Raw genomic sequence first — 20,473 nt, 5'->3', positions numbered from 1 at the left:
GAATAAAACAGTATTTATGGTCTGCTTAAAGCCTATGAGAAAAAGGCAGCAAAATGAAGTACTTGGAGATGGAAGTCCACGTGTGGGGCCACCAATGAAACCTAATCAACCTTAGAGGAAGGCCAAACAGTACATGAAGTGTCACAATCAAAAATTTACAATTACAAGATATTTAAGTTTACATACATGCTAAAAATAAACAGAACCTGAGCAGCAAAAGTAAGCCTGCAGCAGCAAAGTAACAACCAGTTAAGAGGGAATTAAATGATTCCAAACAATGGAGCTGGGTTTTAACTGATTGTCAAAATGACAACAAATGGAGGTGCGGTGGAGAGGCAGATGACACAGAGCTCAAACTTGGGTGCCACAACCCAAAGGGCCCTCATGAACACAGATCTCTCTTCAATTTAATCTTACAGGAGGGAATTGGTTCGAGTAACAAGGTAATGAAAATGGGATCAGCAAGGACAAAAGAATAACAAGCAAGTAGTAAAGGCACAGTACAAACGAGAAGAATTGGGCCATCAGTTAACACCTTTCTCTCTCATGGGGAATGCAGATATGGCGACATCTCAGATCTTCCCACAATTCAAGCCACAGCTACCTTTCTAGGCTATGAAATCATGAAAACTGAACTGGTGGGAGAAACAGAGGGGTGGGATGGAAGCCACAACAAGAGAGAGCAGCCATACAGAAACTTCAAAAGTCTCTGTGCCTGTTATTAAATCTAACAATTTTGAGGTACCGATGAAAACTCAAGCATTCAACCAAATACTATTACGTTGCTCTCTTTTATGCCAGTCGCTTAGATAGAAGTTTTGGCAACCTAAAAGTTCATCCTCCTTGAAGATCCACGGGCTGTTATTCACACCACTTCCATATGGGAAGTAGTGACATACAAGCGCCTGTAGGCTAGCAATTCTCTTTCCGCCAAACAGCCGTGCAAACTCCCACGAGTGTTCTTCCACACGCGTGTACACCCCTTTCAATACATTTCCTTTCGGCATCGCCAGCCACCAGAAGAACTTGGCGGACAAGGCGCGGGCCTCCATCTCATTCAACCAGGCGCCCTCCTGGCACCTTCAAGGCAGAGGAGGATCGGCGGCAACGCCAGCTCCCGCCACACGCGCGCCCGGGAAACCAATCTGCCCTCGCCTCCAAGGTGCCAACGGGACTTCGGGGAGGTTCTTGGGCCTCGCCCGCATTTGAGCTTCCGCGCGGGAATGCCGAGCACCATCCCGGCTCCCTGCCCCAAACCACCTCCCGCGACGCAGCCTCTTCTCGACCCGTCAAACCAAGGAGCACCAAGGGCAAGATCCAGGCTCAGGAAGGCTTGTGCCGCTATTTATTATTATTATTATCATGTATTATATTTCTAGACCGCCCGTAGCGCGTGTGTCGTCGTGTCCCCCCCCCCAAATCTGGACATTATTTAAGGCCTGTCTCCTCCTCCGCCGCCGCCCCCTTTTCCCTGGGGCCACAGGCACCCCTTTCCCTTCCCAAAGAGCAACAAGGGGGCTCCTCAGGAGCCTCGTCCACCTCCCCGCCCCCAGCCCCGGCCCGAGGCGGGAGGCGGAGCCGCGCCACCATCCCGCTCCCTGGCAGGCCTTGCCGGGCGGTGAAGGCCTCCCCTTGCCTCGGGGCGCGGGCCTCACCTGCTCCCTCAGGCCAGGAGGCCGCGTAGCTGCTCCTGCTGCTGCTGAGGAGGCGAAGACAGCGCGGCGGAGGCACGACGAGCCAGGCCCCTTTCTCTGCCTCTCCGTCTCTCTCTCTCTCTCTCCCTCTCCGCGCTTCCTTCCTCTGGCGTGCCTTTCCGGCCTAAGGCCTCCGGCTCCTCTCGCCCGCAGCGCCCTCTACCGCTCGGAGGCCGCCTGGCGGCGCCACAATGAGGGAGCCTCCTCCAAGCGCGGCTTCGGCTGATTGGACGGGGCGGGGAGCGACGTGGGCTCTATGGGAGGCGGGGCCTCGGACGCCGCGCTCGCTTCCCCTCACAGAGATGCCGCCGCTTCCCATTGGCTGGCGTTTGATTCCCAGGGCACGCCTCCGCTGCCTCGTTCGCCGCCTCCTCATTGGTCGAACCGACAGGAGCCCTCCCGCCGTTGGCTGCCGTGCTATGCGTCGGCGCCGCTGATAGGGCGCGTGCGTCCGGCCAACCGCCGATCTCTGCGAGTCCCGCCCTTCCCCTGACCGGGAATTAGAGTTGCTCTGTGTTCCTGAGGAAAGGCGGGTAAATGAGGCGGGGGTGCGGGAGGCTTTCCAGGGGGCGCCGCTGGTAGATGGGGTGCGGGCGTCGCCTGCCATCCTTTTTTACCCGAAGGGTTAGTCACCGGCGTTTGTCTCAGGAGGGGAACGTGACCGGCTGTCAGGTTGAGGAGAAAAGAGAGCCGGCTGTACTGCGCATGCGGGCTGTGGTGGCCTCGCGTACCCTCCCGCCTTCAAACCACCAGGGACAATGCGCCTGCGCACGACCCTCCTGGAACATGGGAGGAGCTTTCCCGAGGGGGCGTGTTTTAAAGGGCCCTCGATGATAAGTGGAGGCGTTTTCTTTCTCCGACTGACGTCACAGTCAGCCCTTGTGACGTCACTCTGATGACGCTCGAAAAGGCCATTCAAAACCCTAAATGCAGTGAGGGGAATCGCACAGAGAAGGGGTAAAATGGCTCCCTACGCATTAATAAAAAAAAATCACAATACGGAAATTCAAAAACTTAAAGGTCATAATTCTGGCACCTTTGAAACCTGTTTTAGTCGTCAGACTTGCTCACTTTTGCAGCCAAAATGTAGTGGCTGGCCTTATCCAGACAAGGGCACAGCAGCAGGGAAGCCATCATTGAGAGAGTCCCCAGTGTGCAGTGCCATCAGCTCAAAATTGTGTTTTGTTGCATACTGGTTTGGGTGGCATGCTTATGAGATTCCACAAGCGTGTGAATGCACTTTGGTGGCTAGGATTGCCTAACCTGATGAGTAGGCAGGGAGGTGGAGGAATTCCGGCAGAAAACTTAATTCAGCAGGGATTTAAGCAGTAATTCATGCCACAAGCATAAAGGAGTGATCAGAAGTTTTTTTTGGGTGATATACAGGGGATGAGATTGTCTCATCATTTATGTTCCCAACCCCATCATTGTGTTCTGCGTGAGAAGGCATCCAGCAGATAACCATCCTATCAGGGGGTTCATTCAGCACAATGTTGGAATCAGGCCTTTAGTGTGGTGACACTCGCCCTTTGGAAATATCTGGGTTTTCCAACGCCATCTAGGTGCCCACCATGAGAACAGGATCCTGGGCTATGGACCTGATCCAGCAGGTTCTTGTGTCCTTAACTCTCACTAGTTTTATATCAGACAGATGCCTTCTCTGTTATTTTGGTGCCTATTGAGTATGTTCTAAAAGTCTCTCCTAAATGGAGATCTGACTCTCTAAGAGACAGTGGTGTTATTCACTGAGTCCAGAAAATAGCAAGACAGGGTTCTAGACAGAGTAGTACTTCCCTGCAAGGAGTTGGTTCATAGCTTGGGGGTACTTCTGGGTCCAACCAACATTGTTACTTGAGGCCCTGGTGGCCTCAGTGACTAAGGTTGCCTTTATCCTGCTATACCCCAGCTGCAGATCCTTCCAGAGTGGGTTATTTTGATACACTGTACCCGGAGCTGTCATTGAAAACAACTTGGAAACCTTAATTGGTCCAAAATGCAGTGGCCAGATTACTAATCGGAGTTCCAATTAGAACCCATATGGTAATTCCTGTTCTAAAACGGCTGCATTGCTTGCCAGTCCCAATTCAAGGTTCTTACCTTTGTGTTTAAAGCACTAAATGACTTAGGCCTCAAGTATCCGAGAGACCACTTCCTTCCTTACAGCCCATCTTGGGTGTTAAGATAAACAGAGCGAGCCATCTTGATTGTTCCACCACCCTTGGAAGGGTGGGGGTGGGGGTGGCCCAGGAGAGGGCATTCTCTGTGGTTGCCCCTAAGTTGCAGAAACCCCTCCCTGCAGAGGTGGGTGTGGCATCTTCAATATATAGTGTTCATATATATATATTCATCTCTTGTGAATGTAATCTGTTTTAGCTGTTTCTAATTCTAATTTTAAATGATTGTAACCTGCCCTGGGGCCTGCTGGTGAAGGGCGGGTAAAAATAATAACAATTGTAATTATCTCAGTAGGTATGTGTTCTGAATTTGAATTTATTTTATATGTGCTTTCGTGTGTATATGGATATGTATATGTGTTTGTTTGTATGTACAATATATATATATATGTATATAAGAAACTATTTTAATTGGTTTTTATGCATGCAATTGCTTGACATGTCGTTTTGTTCTACTGTTAATTGCTCCATGCTGCCTCCTGGGAAGTGAGTCATAAATGGAATAATAAATAAATGCTGTACTAGAGGTGCTTATTGCTTAGTAAATTGGAATTGGAAAAGGCAGCATGGTACCTCTTCTTTTGCTTCCCATTTGCTTATTGTCTTTGCCTGTGGTGACCAAAGATGCATATAAGGAGCCTCAAACATCAGAAATTATTTGAAACCACTGAAATGAAGTAATATGTTGGATTATTATAGAATCATAGAATCGTACAGTTGGAAGGAACTCCGAGCATCATCTAGTCCAACCACCTACAATGCAATAATCTCATATCAAGCTTCCATGACAGATGACCATCCAACCTCTGCTTAAAAGCCTCCAATGGAGGTTCCACCTTCTGAGGGAGTCTGTCCCACCATCGAACAGCTCTTGCTATCAGATCGTTCTTCCTGGTGTTTAGTCAGAATCTTCTTGAATCTAACTGGAAGCCATTGGTTCAGGTTCTACTCTCCAGAGCAGGAGAAAACAACCTTGCTCCACCTCCCATGATCAGATGTCCCCTCTTCTGATTTTTACAGGGGGTGGTGTCTGAATCATGTTGCACTTTTCCCTGGGGATATTGCTGGGCCTTGCAGCCTGCTGTGCTTCCCTGGATAACGGACTGCTGAAGACTCCGCCAATGGGCTGGGTGCCTTGGGAACGTTTTAGATGTAACACAGACTGCAAAAATGATCCTGACAACTGCATCAGGTGGGGGAAATGTGCTGAAAAAGTTGTACTGAAGCTGTTGATTTGGATGCTGTTATTAAAACAATAGCTTTGGGGGGGGGGGAGAATTGCAGGGAGGGGGGAATGGTCATAAAGTGAGGAATTCCACTGGTTTGGTTTGTTCTTTACATCCTAGCGAACCATTAATGCAATGGTAGGGGTTGTCTGCCTGTGGTTTTTACCTGAAGTCTGCATCAACTGAAGGTGCATGAAACACACATGCTACTCTTCGTGGCTTGAACCTTAAGTTTTTTGGAACCTATCATTCTAATGAGGAAAACTACACCAGTGTCCTAAGGAAATTTTAGCTTACTTGAACAGATGCACCTGCAGGCTTATTTCAGCTCCCCACACTTATATCCCTTTGAAACCAAGAACACAGCAATGAGATCTGGCACAGTCTTCTCTTTCCCCCTGCCTAAGAGGCCCCCCCCCCCCAATACCTTCAGGGAAGCTTCAGGGAAGTCCGCCCATGTCTCATCCCACAATGAGGCAACAAAACATTTTTCAGATGGTGGGCATTGCTTTGCTGAGGCTAACTTTAAACAAGTTGTTTCCACTCTTTTAAATAGAGATTGTGAGACTCTTCCATTGCTCTACCTAAACAAACCTAGGCTTCAATTGTACTGTTGCAATTTGCAGCCTGTTTAATCAGTGCCTTGGTTGCCCTAATGTTAATAATGTCTCCTGAAGATTCCATTTTATCAAAAGGCTTTTTATAACCAGCCCTCTTTTAAAGGGCTTGCATGACAATTCTGTGTTCCTCTCTACGCAGCTAAGTTCCAGCATCATATAGATCATCTCTGCAAATCTTGGGTTTTTTCGTTTTTGTTTTCAACATGTTATGTTTTAGTCTAGGCTGATGTTTGTCAAGTTCAATCACATTAGGCAGAGCAGCTCCAGAAAGAGTTGATAAAGGGTGGCTTTTCAAACCGGCCATCTTACATAGCAAGGCCCTGTTCACACTAGCTTTCTAACTTGTTCATTAACAGTGAACACTTGATCAAGGCTATGGCAGACAGGCTGGCTGGCGATGGATGGTTGCGGCTCGGCTACAAGTATGTCAACCTGGATGATTGCTGGGCAGCAAATAAAAGAGACGCACAAGGCAGGTTGCAGCCAAACCCCGAAAGGTTTCCCAGTGGCATTAAAGCCCTTGCCGATTACGTAAGTTCAATAAAATGCATTTGTTCTGAAAGCTTTCAGATTTCTCTAAAAGCTGCAAGAAAAAAGCTACTTAAGATTAAGCTTCTGCTGTAGTTTACAGAGGGGATAGCTTTATGTATTTCTTACAGACTTTGTATGTGCAAAAGTGCTTCTACATATGCTATTTTTGTGTGACAATTGGTTAACCAATTTAATTAATAGTATTAATGTATTCATGGTTTCTTGGCTTGCTAGTTGTGCTTTAATGGAGCAAAATAAGCCACGATGCCTAATTCAGACACAGCAAGCCAGGATCATGGTTTGTTTCCTTTTGGCAAAAACAAGAAGGCATGAAAGAGCCCTCTTGTGTATTGGTTTTTATTTATTTCAACATTTTATACGCCACTTAATTGCAGTGTACAAGAAAGTCAATACAGTGGTACCTCGGGTTACATACGCTTCAGGTTACAGACTCCGCTAACCCAGAAATAGTACCTCGGGTTAAGAACTTCAGGATGAGAACAGAAATTGTGCCATGGTGGCACGGCAGCAGTGGGAGGCCCCATTAGCTAAAGTGGTGCTTCAGGTTAAGAACAGTTTCAGGTTAAGAACGGACTTCCGGAACGAATTAAGTATGTAACCAGAGGTACCATGAAAATGAGTTAAAATGACAAAATCAGTATTCAGTTACAATGCCTGCTAGAGTAAGATTTTTCAACAGGCACCAGACGCCTACTGACTCTGGCATGTCCTGAATGAGATTGCACAACTTTCTGTGCTGTGCAAATTGGGCCAGAAAGACACACACTTTTCACTTAATTTCAGCCAAAACATTTTAACCAGAGCCAAATGGAAAGCATACACGCCACAAATTGAACTCTTAAGTCTTTTTCTGCCCTTGAGGAGGAGCCCACAAGGCACAAAGAGGCAAGTTAGTTGTCTCAGCACCAAAAGAGCTCCCAGTGAGCAGTGTGCTCCAGCGGGTGCACTGGAATGGGTCCCTGAACTCTGGGAGCACCTCTTACTTGTCTGGATGGAGGATAGAGAGGGGTGTGTGAATATGTATAGAAGCTGTATAAAGGTCAAAACTGAACTCACCTCAAAACAGACTTTTCAAGATGATCCTTAATTCAGATGCAGCATATTTAGCAACTGGGACGTGGGTGGTGCTGTGGTCTAAACCACAGAGCCTAGGGCTTGCCGATCAGAAGGTAGGCAGTTTGAATCCCCATGACGGGGTGAACTCCCGTTGCTCGGTCCCTCCTCCTGCCAACCTAGCAGTTCGAAAGCACATCAAAGTGCAAGTAGATAAATAGGTACCACTCCGGCGGGAAGGTAAACGGTGGTTCTCCAGAAGCGGCTTAGTCATGCTGGCCACATGACCCGGAAGCTGTACGCCGGCTCCCTCGGCCAATAAAGCGAGATGATCGCCACAACCCCAGAGTCATCCACGACTGGACCTAACGGTCAGGGGTCCCTTTACCTTTACCTTTATATTTAGCAAACTAAATGATTCTGTCTCCTTTGCATTATTTGAAATGCAATGAAGACTTAACAGTTGTGTTTGCTCTCCGGGAAATTTGCACTTGTACGAATTTTTGTTTTGTTGTCAGTTGTGCTGATTCAATACCTGTGTGCAAAGTAAGCTGATATGACAATAGCAAATAAGAGAGTTGACAAAAAAAAAGTTAAAATTTGTATTTTTGCTCCATCCAGTTTTGCCTCTGGCTCCACCAACCAGTGGCACATGGGCTTTGGAAGTCTGCCCAGAAGAAAATGTGGACCTTGAGCTGAAAAAGGTTCATTAACTGTAGGAGATTGCTGAGCCTGTCAGCCTCAGGATCCCCAGCATCATGCTCAGAGTCGGGAACATGGCCCATTTCTTGAGCTGGTATCACTGTAACTTCTGACTCTGTGTCATGGTCCCCACTGGACTCTGGGGTCATGGCGCTCCTTCTTGCCCCTTCTCACCCAGGTTCACTCCAAAGGCCTGAAGTTTGGCATCTACAGTGACCTGGGCAGCAAGACCTGCTCAGGCTACCCTGGGACGACCCTGGATACTATTGAGACAGATGCAAAGACCTTTGCCGAGTGGGGGGTTGACATGCTGAAGCTGGATGGCTGCTTCTCCAATTCTTCCATCAAGGCAGCAGGTTCGTGCTTGTCAATAAACAGGAAGGATCGCAGGAAGGAGGGGATTTTCAGTTGAAGCCGGCAAATCCGAGATTGTCCCTTTTTTTAAATGGAGCAATCCACAAAGGCAGTGGGTACATTAAATGGTTTTGCTTTGTAGTTCTTTTTAGCACTAGCAGTCCTGTTTAGTTGTTAATTGCATAAGATTTATGCACCGCCTGATTAAAAAATGAAACAAAACTCAAAGCGGTTTACAAAAATAGAGTTACAGTAGATGCTAGTGTTGAGTTAGATGTACCAATGTCTTTGGAAATCAGTGGGCTTCAGCATCCCTGCATAGACATTGTGTCATTTTAACAGCGGAGGCTGGTTCATTTGGGCAAATGGGGCCCATCAAGCTCTGTCTGACCTCAGCTAACCCCCACCTCCCTCCCTCCCTCCCTCCTTACTTCCAGCCAGTGGGGGGGGGCACTGCCTGTCACCTTCCTCCTCTTCCTTAGGCTCCCTGTTGTGTTTGCAGAACTTAGCAGGGAAGAGGATGAGAATGATACCATTTGCTCTGGTGCCACCTGCTGTTGGCTTCCCTGCTTTCCACCCCGCCGGTTCCAGCAAACCAGCTGCCACTGCTTTTGTCAGCATTAAAAACAGCCCGCTGACAGCCCTGTCTTTCTTTATTGCCCAGGCTACCCAAAGATGAGTGCAGCACTGAACAAAACAGGACGGCCCATTGCCTTTTCCTGCAGCTGGCCTGCCTACGAGGGGGGGCTTCCGCCGAAGGTAATTTATGCACCTGTTTCAGTGTGGTGAAGAGCCAGTGTGGTGTAGTGGTTAAGAGCGGTAGTCTTGTAATCTGGGGAACCTGGTTCGAGTCTCCGCTCCTCCACATGCAGCTGCTGGGTCACCTTGGGCCAGTCACACTTCTTTGAAGTCTCTCAGCCCCACTCACCTCACAGAGTGTTTGTTGTGGGGGAGGAAGGGAAAGGAGAGTGTGAGCCGCTTTGAGACTCCTGAAGGGGAGTGAAAGGCGGGATATCAAGTCCAAACTCTTCTTCTTCTTCTTTCTGTGTCTCTGCCTTTGCCCTGGGACAGGCAACATTCTCAAGACCATGGGACCATTTATTCCATGGGTAGAGATAGGAGACAAGATGTGTTTCATAAATGGGGGCTTCTGTGTCTGGATAGAACCCCGGTCAGCAAGTGCTTTTGCCAGTCTGGGGGAAGGGGGACGGGGTGATGGCAAACACCACTCCATTGCTGCCCAACAACCAGCCTGGCATTTTCCTCTCTTCACCTTCAGGCTGTGCATGGAGATGGATGGCCACCTTCAAGGGGTGTCAGGGACAGGCAGGGGCCTGAGGTGTGGGGAAATTTGTTGACAGAAGAGACAGTATGGAAGGAGGAAGTTCCAGGGAAAGGGGCTGCTGGTCTGTGTGGTTCTGTGCCACCCATGAAGTGGCTTCTGGTAGAGAAGGAGTCAGGAGTAGGAGATCAGGCAGCCAGAGCAAGTGGGGAAAGAGCAGGAGTCAAGAGATGAGCTGCAAGAGGGCCTGGAGAGCTCCAAGAGGGGGGTCATGTCTTTGGAAAACCCCTGGGCATTCCCTCTTCTGTTGGTTCCTCATTAAAGGAAAGGCTTAAGGCAGGTGTCAGCAAACTTTTCCAGCAGGGGGCTGGTCCACTGTCCCTCAGATCTTGTGGGGGGACGGACTATATTTTTTGTGGGGGAAATGAACAAATTCCTGTGCCCCACAAATAACCCAGAGATGCATTTTAAATAAAAGCACACATTCTACTCATGCTAAACACGCTGATTCCCGGACTGTCCACTGGCCGGATTTAGAAGGTGGTTGGGCCAGATCCAGCCCCCGGGCCTTAGTTTGTCTACCCATGGCTAAAGGCAATGGGACTGCATCAGCCAGGGGGCGGGCAGTCAAGAAGGGACAGGGGGTGGATTACACTGTTGCTCCAAGCATCTGAGACAGAGAACAGGTCTGCAATCATAGTTTGCCTAGACAGCTAGTTAGCGAGGAGTGTTATTGTATATCACTTGTATGTGCTTCACCAGTCGCTTGTCTGCATTGGTCCAGATGTGGTCGGGACAAGGGGCTGTACTTGACCCAACAGCTGTTAGTTATAAGATTAGTATCTGTTCATTTGCTCAGCCTGTGAACTTGTACTGCTTGAGTGCAGAAGCAAGCGCACAGGCAGAACCAGATTCCTAGCAAGGTCTGTGCCGTTGTGTCTCTGTTGTTTTTATCCAGGTGAATTATACCTTACTTGGCAAAATATGTAACCTGTGGAGAAATTTTGGTGATATCGAAGACTCTTGGGACAGCCTCTTCCACATCATTGAGTGGTATGGAAATCATCAGGACATAATTCAGCCTGTTGCAGGACCGGGAAGGTGGAATGATCCTGATACGGTAAAGCCAACTCTTCCCATACTGCCGTCTCTTCTGCTTAGAATTCTTGTAGGCTGTAAGAGAAACATAAGGGCAGTACTAGGATTGTAGACCATTGCTTTTAGGGAGAAGACAGAAACACAATAGCAACATCAATGCACAGAAGAGACTGCAGAAGGCAGACATCCAAAGGTGTTCTGGAAAGATTTCTGTCCCGGGGCAGAAAATATTAGACATGGGAAAATATTTTTCTGTTTGGACTTACCGGGAGGTGTAGGGGCAGGGTTCTAACCCCAGTGAGGAGCATGTTCCAGGCATAGAAGCCAGGGATAGCCAGGTTACAGATTGCCAGCACCACTTCCAGAAAGTCAGGTCAAACCAGGATCAGGCCCCCAGCAAGGCCAGGCCAGACAAGGCAGGGGGCAAGTCTAGGTAAATAAGGTCAGTCAACGCAGAGGTCAGAAGGCAAGCCAGGTAGCACCCTGGATAGCTCCCATAGTCTGACAGTCCGATAAGGAAGGCCTGAACGTTGCTCCAACATCCTTCAAACTCAGACTGAGCCTTAAATCAGCCTGCAGTCTCCTTTTGGCAGCTTTCCCTTCCCATAGTAAGTGGAGCCTCTACTCTTAAAGGGTCCCTGATAGTTTCAACAGCCAGTGGTGTAGGAAGGCCAAGTTTCTACTAGCTCCTCTGAGCTGGTGTTTTTGGAAGGCAACGCTAGAGAGGTGCTGTCACTGTGAACTCCTCTGGTGCTGGGACTTGCAAAGGCCCTCACAGAAGGCACACTATCCTCCCAAGCAAATACAGCCTTGGAGTCCATGTCCTTTTTCCTCTGAGGATGGGGGAGCTATGTACCTTTAGAGGGAGCACAGCCCTGTCCAGAACAGGCAACATGAATTTGAGCACCGTTTACCCACAGAGCATCTGCCTTGCCAGGATCCAAACTCACTTTATTGCCCCTCATCCAGTCCACAGGTGCCCAGAGCATGAAGGCACCAGTCCAGGTCTTGCATGACCTCTCCTATTCAGAGAACTAGAGCTGCATGTCATCAGTATGCTGATGGCGCCATGCTCCTAAAGTCTGCTCCCAGTGGCTTCCTTTAGATGCCAAATAACATCTAGGACAGAATGTTGCCCTGCAGAACCTTCATGCACAGAAACAGTTCTGAATTCTGGCTGTTGGGAACAAACCGCGAGGAATGGCTGTCACCTTGCGTGCTGCAGTCACGTATTTCCCAGAGATATCTTGAGTGGTTGCTCTGGAGACAGAATGGTCGGTGAGAAGGGCTTCAGTCTGATCCAGAATCTGCACTTCTTATAATAGCTCCAAGGCAATCTGAGAAAAGAAGACTGTAGGTCTGATTTAGGAGGGCATTTGGACTGCAAATGATAAGAGAGGCAGGGAAATCCCTAAACCAAGCTTGACAACCTGCACACTCCAAGTAACCACTAGAGGGTGTTTTCCTTCCTCTGTTCTGCAGAGCTTCCTTTTAATTTCCAGCACTTTTAATTCCTATAACAGTCGTATCTTGGAATTTAAACGGAATCCGTTCCAGAAGTCTGTTCAACTTTCAAACGTTCGAAAACCAAAGCGCGGCTTCTGATTGGCTGCAGCCAGCTTCCTGCAGCCAGTCGGAAGCTGTGGAAGCCCCATCGGACGTTCGGCTTCCAAAAATGTTTTGCAAACTGAAACACTCACTTCCAGGTTTGTGGCGTTTGGGAGCCAAAACATTCAAGAACTAAGCTGTTCAAAAACCAAGATACACCTGTACTGCCTTTCAAGTTTCTCTGCCCACAGGTAGAAATTTATTGATTTATTTGACACTATTTTTATATACTGCTTGACTGCAAGAAAAACTTCAAAGTGTACAAAAAGAATCAACATGAATTTGATAGGAATCTACCTATCCAAAGGGGACATTGACACAGATCCTAAGAAAGTGGTCTACATTGCTGGAAGATGCTGTCTTAAGCAGGGATGGGCAATGTGTGCCTCTGCAATTGTGGCAGGGCTCCCAAGCCCCAGCTACCATGGCCAGCAGTCAGGGATGATGGGAGCTGATCAGCTCATTCAGCAGAACTCCCCCATGAATTGTGCCCCCCCTGAGTCAGGACTGCCCTCCACTCTTAGTGGTGCCCATACTCAGCAGTCCCCAGGGATAGTGGCCCACCTTGAAGGTTACTGCATGGTTTACTGGCGTGTGTATAAACAAAGGGCTTTGCAAGCCAGTAATTCATTGTAGAAAATGGCAGTCTTCTAGTTATTATTATTATTACAAATGGCAAAATAAGAATACCTCGTTCTGCAAGTCCTTGGCAGCTAGTAGTTGTAATGACTCACTTGGAAAGGTGCCCTATGAATATTTAAGATGCTGTATTTATTATTGATTTATATATCACTTGTTTGCCAAAATGGCTTCCAAGTGTTTTACAATGATTAAAATCAGTAAATAATTAAAGTACACAATTAACAAATCCATTAAGGCATTAAAACATACAATCAACCATTAAAAAGTATGATAATGAATACCATTGAACAGTTAAAGCAATAAAACCGCATATTCCGTTCAGGGGAACACTTACCTAAACAGGTGTTGGGCTGGAGGAATGCCAGCACATATGGAGGGCTGTGATGTTTCAGCAGGGAGGGCATTCCACAACACTGCAACCAAAACCTGCCTCTGTGTTACCACAAGGTAATTATCCCTAATCAGGGATAAACTCGTTCCAATTTGTCTTTACATTCAGGATCCGGTTTCGAAGCTGTAAATCATTTTTCCCTTTTGTGTTTCTCTTCCTCTAGAAGAGTGTTTTTCAACCTTTTTTGGGCAAAGGCACACTTGTTTCATGAAAAAAATCACGAGGCACACCACCATTAGAAAATGTTTAATATTTTTTTCTTTAATGGCAAACAAAAACGTTGCGGACCGTTCTCTGCTCAGCGGGGATCGATCCGCTGATCCCCGCTGAGCCGGCGGATGACAGCTCCGTCTCCGCACTGTGTGTCAGAGATGTCAGAGCCCCGCTGCTCTCTATGGGGAATCGGATGAGAGCGGACTGCCTGTCTGCTCTCATCCGATCCCATCCAATCTGATCCCCACCCAGGACGGATGGAAAACAGGGTGGATACAGTCCGGCGCCCGCCTAGTGGGCGAAAATTTGACTTTAAAAAAAAAAAAAAAATCTTTCGAATTTTTAATTTTTTCCCACGGCACACCAGGCAACATTAGTGTGCCGCGGAACAGTGGTTGAAAAACACTGCTCTAGAAGATGACACTCTGCTGAATAAAATATTCTTTCTCTTGTGTTGTGTTTTTCCCCCCAGCTGATCATTGGTAACTTTGGCCTGAGCTACGAGCAGTCGAAAGTGCAGGTGGCCCTGTGGGCTGTGCTGGCAGCCCCTTTCTTCATGTCCTGTAACTTGCGGACTATCTCGACCGAGGCCAAGAACATCTTGCAGAACCCACTGCTCATCTACATCAACCAAGACAATCTGGGGATTCAAGGGAAGCGTATTGCAAAGGTATGGTTACTGAGTCACTGAGATGGGGACCTGAGCAGTAGCGTTCTTTATCCTTAGGGTGGTTGCAAGAGCCTGAAAACATGTCATCCATGGAATGGGTTGTCCATGCAGCTAAGCTGCATATGGACATACAAAGCCACCTTGTGCCAGGGCCGGATTTAGTCCATCTACCTCAGCATCCCCTATTCTGACTGGCAGCAGCTCTCCAAGGTCTTAAGTCCCCCTGTTCACAATTCCCTGTCCCCCAAGATCCTTCAACTCAGGTCCTGGGAACCTCTTTGCAGTCTGAAAGCTGTGTGCCTGTGGTGGGTGGAGCCAAAGGCAAAATGGGTGTGGTCAATGGGACAGTGGGTGGAGCCAGGGGAAGTGAGTGAAGCAAGTTATCTGACGAAAGTCAGCTGTGTAGGAGTCCGAGGTTACTGTACACACACCTCTCCAGCCAGGCAAACATGAGGCGTTCTCCTAGTTCAGGAAGGCATTCCAACCAGGCAGAATCACTTGAGGAGAGATGGAAGGGAGTATTATTATTATTATTCTCATCATTTAATTAAAATTATATCGCTGCCTTCTTCCCATGCACCCCAGGGCTGCAAAAAGATATACAATTAAAAATCAAAGCAAAAACGTTCCAAAACAGATTAAAGCATTCTAAACACCAACCACAATAAAAAGCGTACTGTATTGGCCTGAATATAAGTCTCACTCCCCCCCCCCCCCATTACAACTGTGAAAAGTTAAAGTGTGGCTTATATTCTCAATCTTACGGTATGCAGCCAGGAACACGGCAAAGCGGCCCCCACCCTGTGCGTGGTCCGCCATCCTCTCCCCCAAGGCCAGGAAGGGAGAGAGGGTGAGGAAGGGGAGAGGCCAATGGCAACGCAGCGCAGCTCCCTCCCCCCCCATCCAATATGCAGCCAGGAGCAGCGACGCGGCTTATATTTGGGTATTTTTTCTTTTCTTTCCCTCCAATCTTAAACGTGCAGCTTATATTCGGGTGTGACTTATATTCGGACCAATACGGTACTTTCATCCACTGATCTCAGGGTTGCCAGGAACAGTATTCTTCAGCCAGCAAAAGCAGGAGTGTTTTCCATTCCCTCCTGAAGGTTAGCAATAATGTAGCGAGGCCGCCTCACCAGGGAGGGCATTCCACAACTGGGGAGCTACCACTGAAAAGGCTGTGTCACGGGTCAGCGCCAACCGGGCAGCCCTCCCGGGTGTGGCCTGGGGAGAGTCTTGAGCACCAGCTAGAGTGGCATGGAGGGACTCATCTGGTCCCTGGGCTTTCGGTCCCCCACCCTTGCTTTAACTGGAGGTGGCAGGGATAAAACCTGGGCCCTGCCTGCAAAGCAGGTGCTCTGGCGCTAAGATGGGGTCGCAGCAGGATTCCTAGAGTCCCAGGAATATTGTTTCTGTTTTATGTGTAAGTGGCCTTGAGACAGAGGTTTAGAAGGTGATTAATACAATAATACAATGAAGCCTTTGTTGATGTTTCTTTGCTTGCCTACACAGATTGCTTCTTAGCCTTCTCTCTCATGTCAAACGCTGCAGAGTAATTCATAGAAAGCTGCTTTCTGCCAATATGCATCTAAGTCAGTATTGTCTGCACTGACTGGCAGGGGTTGTTCCTCAAACCTTAGGCCTTCTCTTGGCAAAGCAAATGTTCTACCGCTGAGGCACAGCTCTTCCCTGAATGCTGGACATCGCCATAAACAGCTGAGGGACATGGGAGGGGCGGGAGAGACTGAGCAATGCCAGTTTGTAAGAAAAACAACATGTGGCATTTTCCAAGTTGGGCAGAAGCTCTAAAACCAGGAAACCAGAAACGGGATGTCCTGCGTAACCATTTTTCTATTCAAGGTAAACAGAGGGGAAGAAAGAGCCACAAATGAGCAGGAGCAGTTAGGAGCAGTTCCCACATGGCCACTGAAGCGCTGGATGACACAGCAGCAGCTGGCTTTGTGGCAGGATCCAGCTTGGGCTTTTGAGTCTCCTGGGGCCACCTTGGCCAGCATCAGGCTCCCGGCTCCTTCTTTCCGTAATTGTCCTCGCACGCACTCATCCCTTGTGGCATGTGAACTCGATCAGCATCGCGACTTAGCGCGTTGCCCTCCCGCTCCTTCCTGCAACCAGCAGGCAATTTGTTTTCTTACCTTCTTGGTCATTAATATTACTCCGGCGACACCTCCTCCCCCGGATATCTGTCCCTCCCACACACGGGCCACCCTTCCACCTGATCCCAAATCAATGGGAGCCACACCCCATTTTGTAATGAGGCTCCAGCTGTGAGTGTGATACCTGCTGATAGTCACGGCCTGCAGGTTTCCCCCACACACATAACCAATTCCTAGGATTGATAGGCACAGCAGGGTAATAATTAAGCAGAGTATCGAACCTAATAATAGCTCTGTGCACTCTCTTTGTCACACCCCGGATTAGGTTGTGCCAATACTGGGAATTTGGTGGCTATAGCCAGAACTCTGCTTGAGCAGGTTTGGTTGGCCTGCGGGCCTCCAGATGTTGTCAGACTCCCAGTACCCATCAGCCCCAGCCAGCGGGAGCAGTGTTCAGGGATGATGGGAGTTGTAGTCCAGCAGCTTCTGGAGAGCTACAGGTTTCCTGTCCCCAGCTTGAAAGAAGCCCATGTTGTAACCATTCACTGCAGTCCTGTGCTGTCAAGCACTGTCTGGGTGCATAGGACTAGTCAGAGGAACCAGCTGGGAAGAAGACACAGTGCCCAGGGAGTGATGGTGGGATGATGATGAGCGGTCAGAGGGAGAAGACTGGGAAGAGGAGGTGTCGGAAGCTGAAGGGATAACAGGACTTAGTGAGCAGGGAGAGTCTTTAACAGAGAGCAGTGCAGAATCAGAGGCAGAAGCTGAAGTGGGAGAGGAGGGAGGCCAAGAAGCAGAGATGAAGAGTCATGAGTGTCTTCCCCGCCTGCTGTGATGAGCTCCACTCCCCGCTTGTCCCCCAGAACCAGGAGAGGCATAAAAGACAGATACAGCTGCTTGGGGGGAAATACCTGGAGAGGAGGGGGACTTAGACAGCTGTGGGGAGGCAGGGATCTTTAGTCTCTTCAACTGCTTCATGGGGGCAAGACCTGAGTTGCTCATTGGCCTGACACTCCTGTGCAGATGCTGTTTTGCTAATAAAGAGTTTATTGTCACTTCCTATGCTACAGCACTGGCCACAGTCATTTTCCTATCAGAAGCCGGCCCTCAAATGCTGACCATCAGGAGTAACACCATCACTGTCTCCCCCAAACTCCTCCACTTCTGTATGTATCACATCCCTGCAGAGTTGCATGGACAGTGACCTCAAGAAGGAGCGGAAGTCTGCATAGCTCTGCCTCGCATGCAAATAGTCTCAGGTTCCATTCCTGCCATCTCCTTGCCTGAAACCCTGAAAAGCCTTTGCCAGTCAGTGGGTCTGACCCAGTATAAGGCAACTACGAATTTTGTTGGTAGGCGCAGGGCAGAGATTGTGTGCATTGTAGGTCACCAGACCCTTTGAGAAAGCAGACCGGTGCCAGATGGCTTGGGCGGAATCGCTGCCATTTCCTGTACACATTGTCAAGGCAGCAGCTTATGAATGAATGGTAATTGTGGCGATGGCAATGCCCAGTGATAAATATTTATCCAATGTCCAAATGACTGGGCGCTGTACGAAAGTCAATTGTAATGCAGATTGTGAGCTGCAACCATAAAAAAGAAAAGTGTAAACACGCCTAAAACCAGTTACATAAATAAACACAATGCAAACATTTAAAAACAATTCTGTGTTCAAAAACAGTTCTGATGCTGAGTGGCAGAAAGCTCTCCACTTGAAAGGCTTGTTGAAAGAGAAAAGTATTCAGCAGGTGCCGAAAAGATGACAAAGATGGCGCCTGACTAGTATGCAACGTAGGGGTGGGGAACCTTTGGCCTGCCAGATGTTGCCGAACCTCAACTCCCATCAGCCCCAGCAAACATAGTCAGTGACGAGAGACGGTGGGAGTTGTTGTTCATCAACGCCTGGAGGGCCAAAGCTCCCTCACACCTGGTGTAAAGGGAGGGAATTCATAAGAGTAGGCTGGATTCCTACATCATATGTGTCAGGACCCGGAGTCGAGCGTAGGTCAACAATAAAGAAAACACTGTCAGCACAGTTAGCTCTTTATTCAAAGAAACCAAAACAGCTCAGGCCTTGTGATCACAACAACTCTTCCCAGTAGGTTGTGCCCTCAGTGAGGCAGTTGCAAGGGCTGAAGGTCCCTGCCTTGCCACCACTCTCTAAGGCTTCTCGTCTTCAGGGGTCTTTCCAAAGCAGTTGCAGCTGTGTCTATGCACAACCCATCTCTGCTCTGCTCTTTTCCTTTCTCTGCGTGTTCTAGGAGATCAGGATGGAGGGGAGCTGGTGGCAGCAGGAGGGGGAGACTCCCTGGCTTCTTCAACAGCCTGTCTCAACTCTGCTTCTTCACACACACACACACACACACACACACACACACCGCTTCTGCTTTTGACTCTGGACTGCTCTCTGGCACAGACTCTCCCTTCTCACTAAACCCTGTTGCCTCTTCTGCTTCCAACACCTGCTCCTTCCAATCTGCTCTCTTTTCTCTCCCTGACCAGTCATCGTCATCCCACCACCAATCCCCAGGCTCTGAGCCTTTTCCCCTCGGGGGTTCCCCAGCTGGTGTCTCCCACCATTCCTCTGTCTCCAGTCAGCCAGTCCATGACAGACACATTGGAGAGCCAGTCACACTTAAGTTAAGAGCGGTAGACTTGTAATCTGGTGAACCGGGTTCACGTCCCCACTCCCCCACATGCCGCTGCTGGGTGACCTTGGGCCAGTCACACTTCTCTGAAGTCTCTCAGCCCCACTCACCTCACAGAGTGTTTGTTGTGGGGGAGAAAGGGAAAGAAGAATGTTAGCTGCTTTGAGACTCCTTCTGGTAGTGATAAAGCGGGATATCAAATCCAAACTCTTCTCTTCTTCAAACTCTTGACCTTCTGATAAGGTGGTGCCTGCAGGAGGTCTTTGATTGCGTTTATAACAGGTGTGGCATTATTTTAGATCTTTAAGGTGTGAGTTACCCAGTAGTTTCCCAGCATAAAGCTAAAAGTCAGTAACCAAGCCTCTCCCCATCTCTGCCTGACAGAGCCAACACTTGGAAGTATGGAAGAGGCCCCTTGTCAATGGCCAGTTCGCAGTAGCAGTGATGAACAATGGCACTGATGGGGCACCAAAGCCAATTGTGACGACTCTGGGACTTCTGGGCATTTTGGACTGCAAGGCAGGCTACAAGGTCTATGAAGTGCTGGAAAAGTTGTTCATGGGGACCTACAAGCTCAACGACCCCATTCGCACCAAGGTCCCTCCGACCGGCGTGGTCCTGTTCTTCCTCAGGCCTTTGTGCTGATCTTCCCTTTCCGCTAGGACTCAATGTGCTTCAGATATCACAAGGGAAGCCGGCAGCTAAGGAAATCAGCAGCCAAGGCACGAAAGCTTCTTCTTCCTCCTTGTGGAGGGCTTTGGCAACGGGCGCAGGAGATAAACAGGACCATGGAAAAGCTGGACCCTCCACCCAATTTCTCTGGGTGTTTTGGGAATATTTAGAAAACTCTCTTGAGAAGTATGTACCTACCTGTGTGGAAGAGAGTTGCAGGACCCCAAAGGAGCTGCCTCCACGGAAATGACCTTTTCTGGATTAGCCTCACAAAACTGCACAAGAGGGAGGGTGCAATTCCCACTGCTGCACAAAGCTTATGCGCATGGCGCAGAATGGCCCAGATCCGTCCATTGGCACCTTCAGCCATGCAGAAAAACAACTGCTGCAAAAGTGTTGTGTGTAGCACAGCCCTTGAAGGTAGCAGGAACCAGGGGCAGTTTGGAAGCTACGTGCATATTCTTCCCTCCATCCTCATTAGGATTACCTGGGAAATCATGGAAGTGCCCTATCCTTTGTCGCTCAGGTCTCCAGTCCCTCTCCCAAATCAATGAAGTCGTACTGGTTTTAATGGTATGGTTGTGTCCTCTGATGGCCTGGCTCTCTTTCCGTTTCTTTCCGTTCAGAGAGAAGGGGTTCCCCCGCCTCCTGGGCCGCAGGAGCACAGCTTCTCTTTCTTACAAACCCTCTTTGTCTCTCTTACTGCAAGACAGCCCAAACCCACACTATGCTGCACATGGAATCTCTGTGCAGGGGGAAA

General features: G+C 48.8%; 2 protein-coding genes across 7 annotated transcripts in view; one reads left to right on the top strand and one right to left on the bottom strand.

Moving 5' to 3' along the window:
• ZC3H7A (zinc finger CCCH-type containing 7A) overlaps nt 1-1,814 on the bottom strand; it is a 30,852-nt gene extending 29,038 nt beyond the window's left edge. For both annotated transcript variants that reach the window (XM_081839622.1, XM_081839623.1), the window contains exon 1: nt 1,656-1,814. The gene's annotated coding sequence lies outside the window, so the exon portion shown is untranslated. The remainder of the gene's footprint in view (nt 1-1,655) is intronic.
• Nucleotides 1,815-2,116: 302 nt separating this feature from the next.
• On the top strand, nt 2,117-20,289 carry LOC309329232 (alpha-N-acetylgalactosaminidase-like). Of its 5 annotated transcripts, none has more exons than XM_081839949.1 (8): nt 2,117-2,227; nt 4,889-5,060; nt 6,071-6,245; nt 8,200-8,377; nt 9,040-9,134; nt 10,616-10,777; nt 14,082-14,279; nt 19,426-20,289. In XM_081839949.1, the coding sequence occupies exons 2-8, from the start codon at nt 4,906-4,908 to the stop codon at nt 19,684-19,686; spliced, it is 1,224 nt and encodes a 407-aa protein (XP_081696075.1). In that variant the 5' UTR covers nt 2,117-2,227; nt 4,889-4,905; the 3' UTR covers nt 19,687-20,289. The 5 variants fall into 5 exon arrangements, with proteins under 5 accessions (XP_081696075.1, XP_081696078.1, XP_081696079.1 ...); XM_081839951.1 differs by lacking the exon at nt 2,117-2,227 and adding an exon at nt 2,684-2,871; XM_081839952.1 differs by lacking the exon at nt 4,889-5,060 and having other exon boundaries at nt 2,117-2,651.
• The last annotated feature ends 184 nt before the right edge of the window (nt 20,290-20,473 follow it).

This window comes from Podarcis erhardii (assembly GCF_964252035.2).
Source record: "Podarcis erhardii genome assembly, chromosome: 14".
Lineage (NCBI taxonomy): Eukaryota > Metazoa > Chordata > Lepidosauria > Squamata > Lacertidae > Podarcis > Podarcis erhardii.
This window is presented reverse-complemented; position numbering and strand designations above follow the sequence as displayed.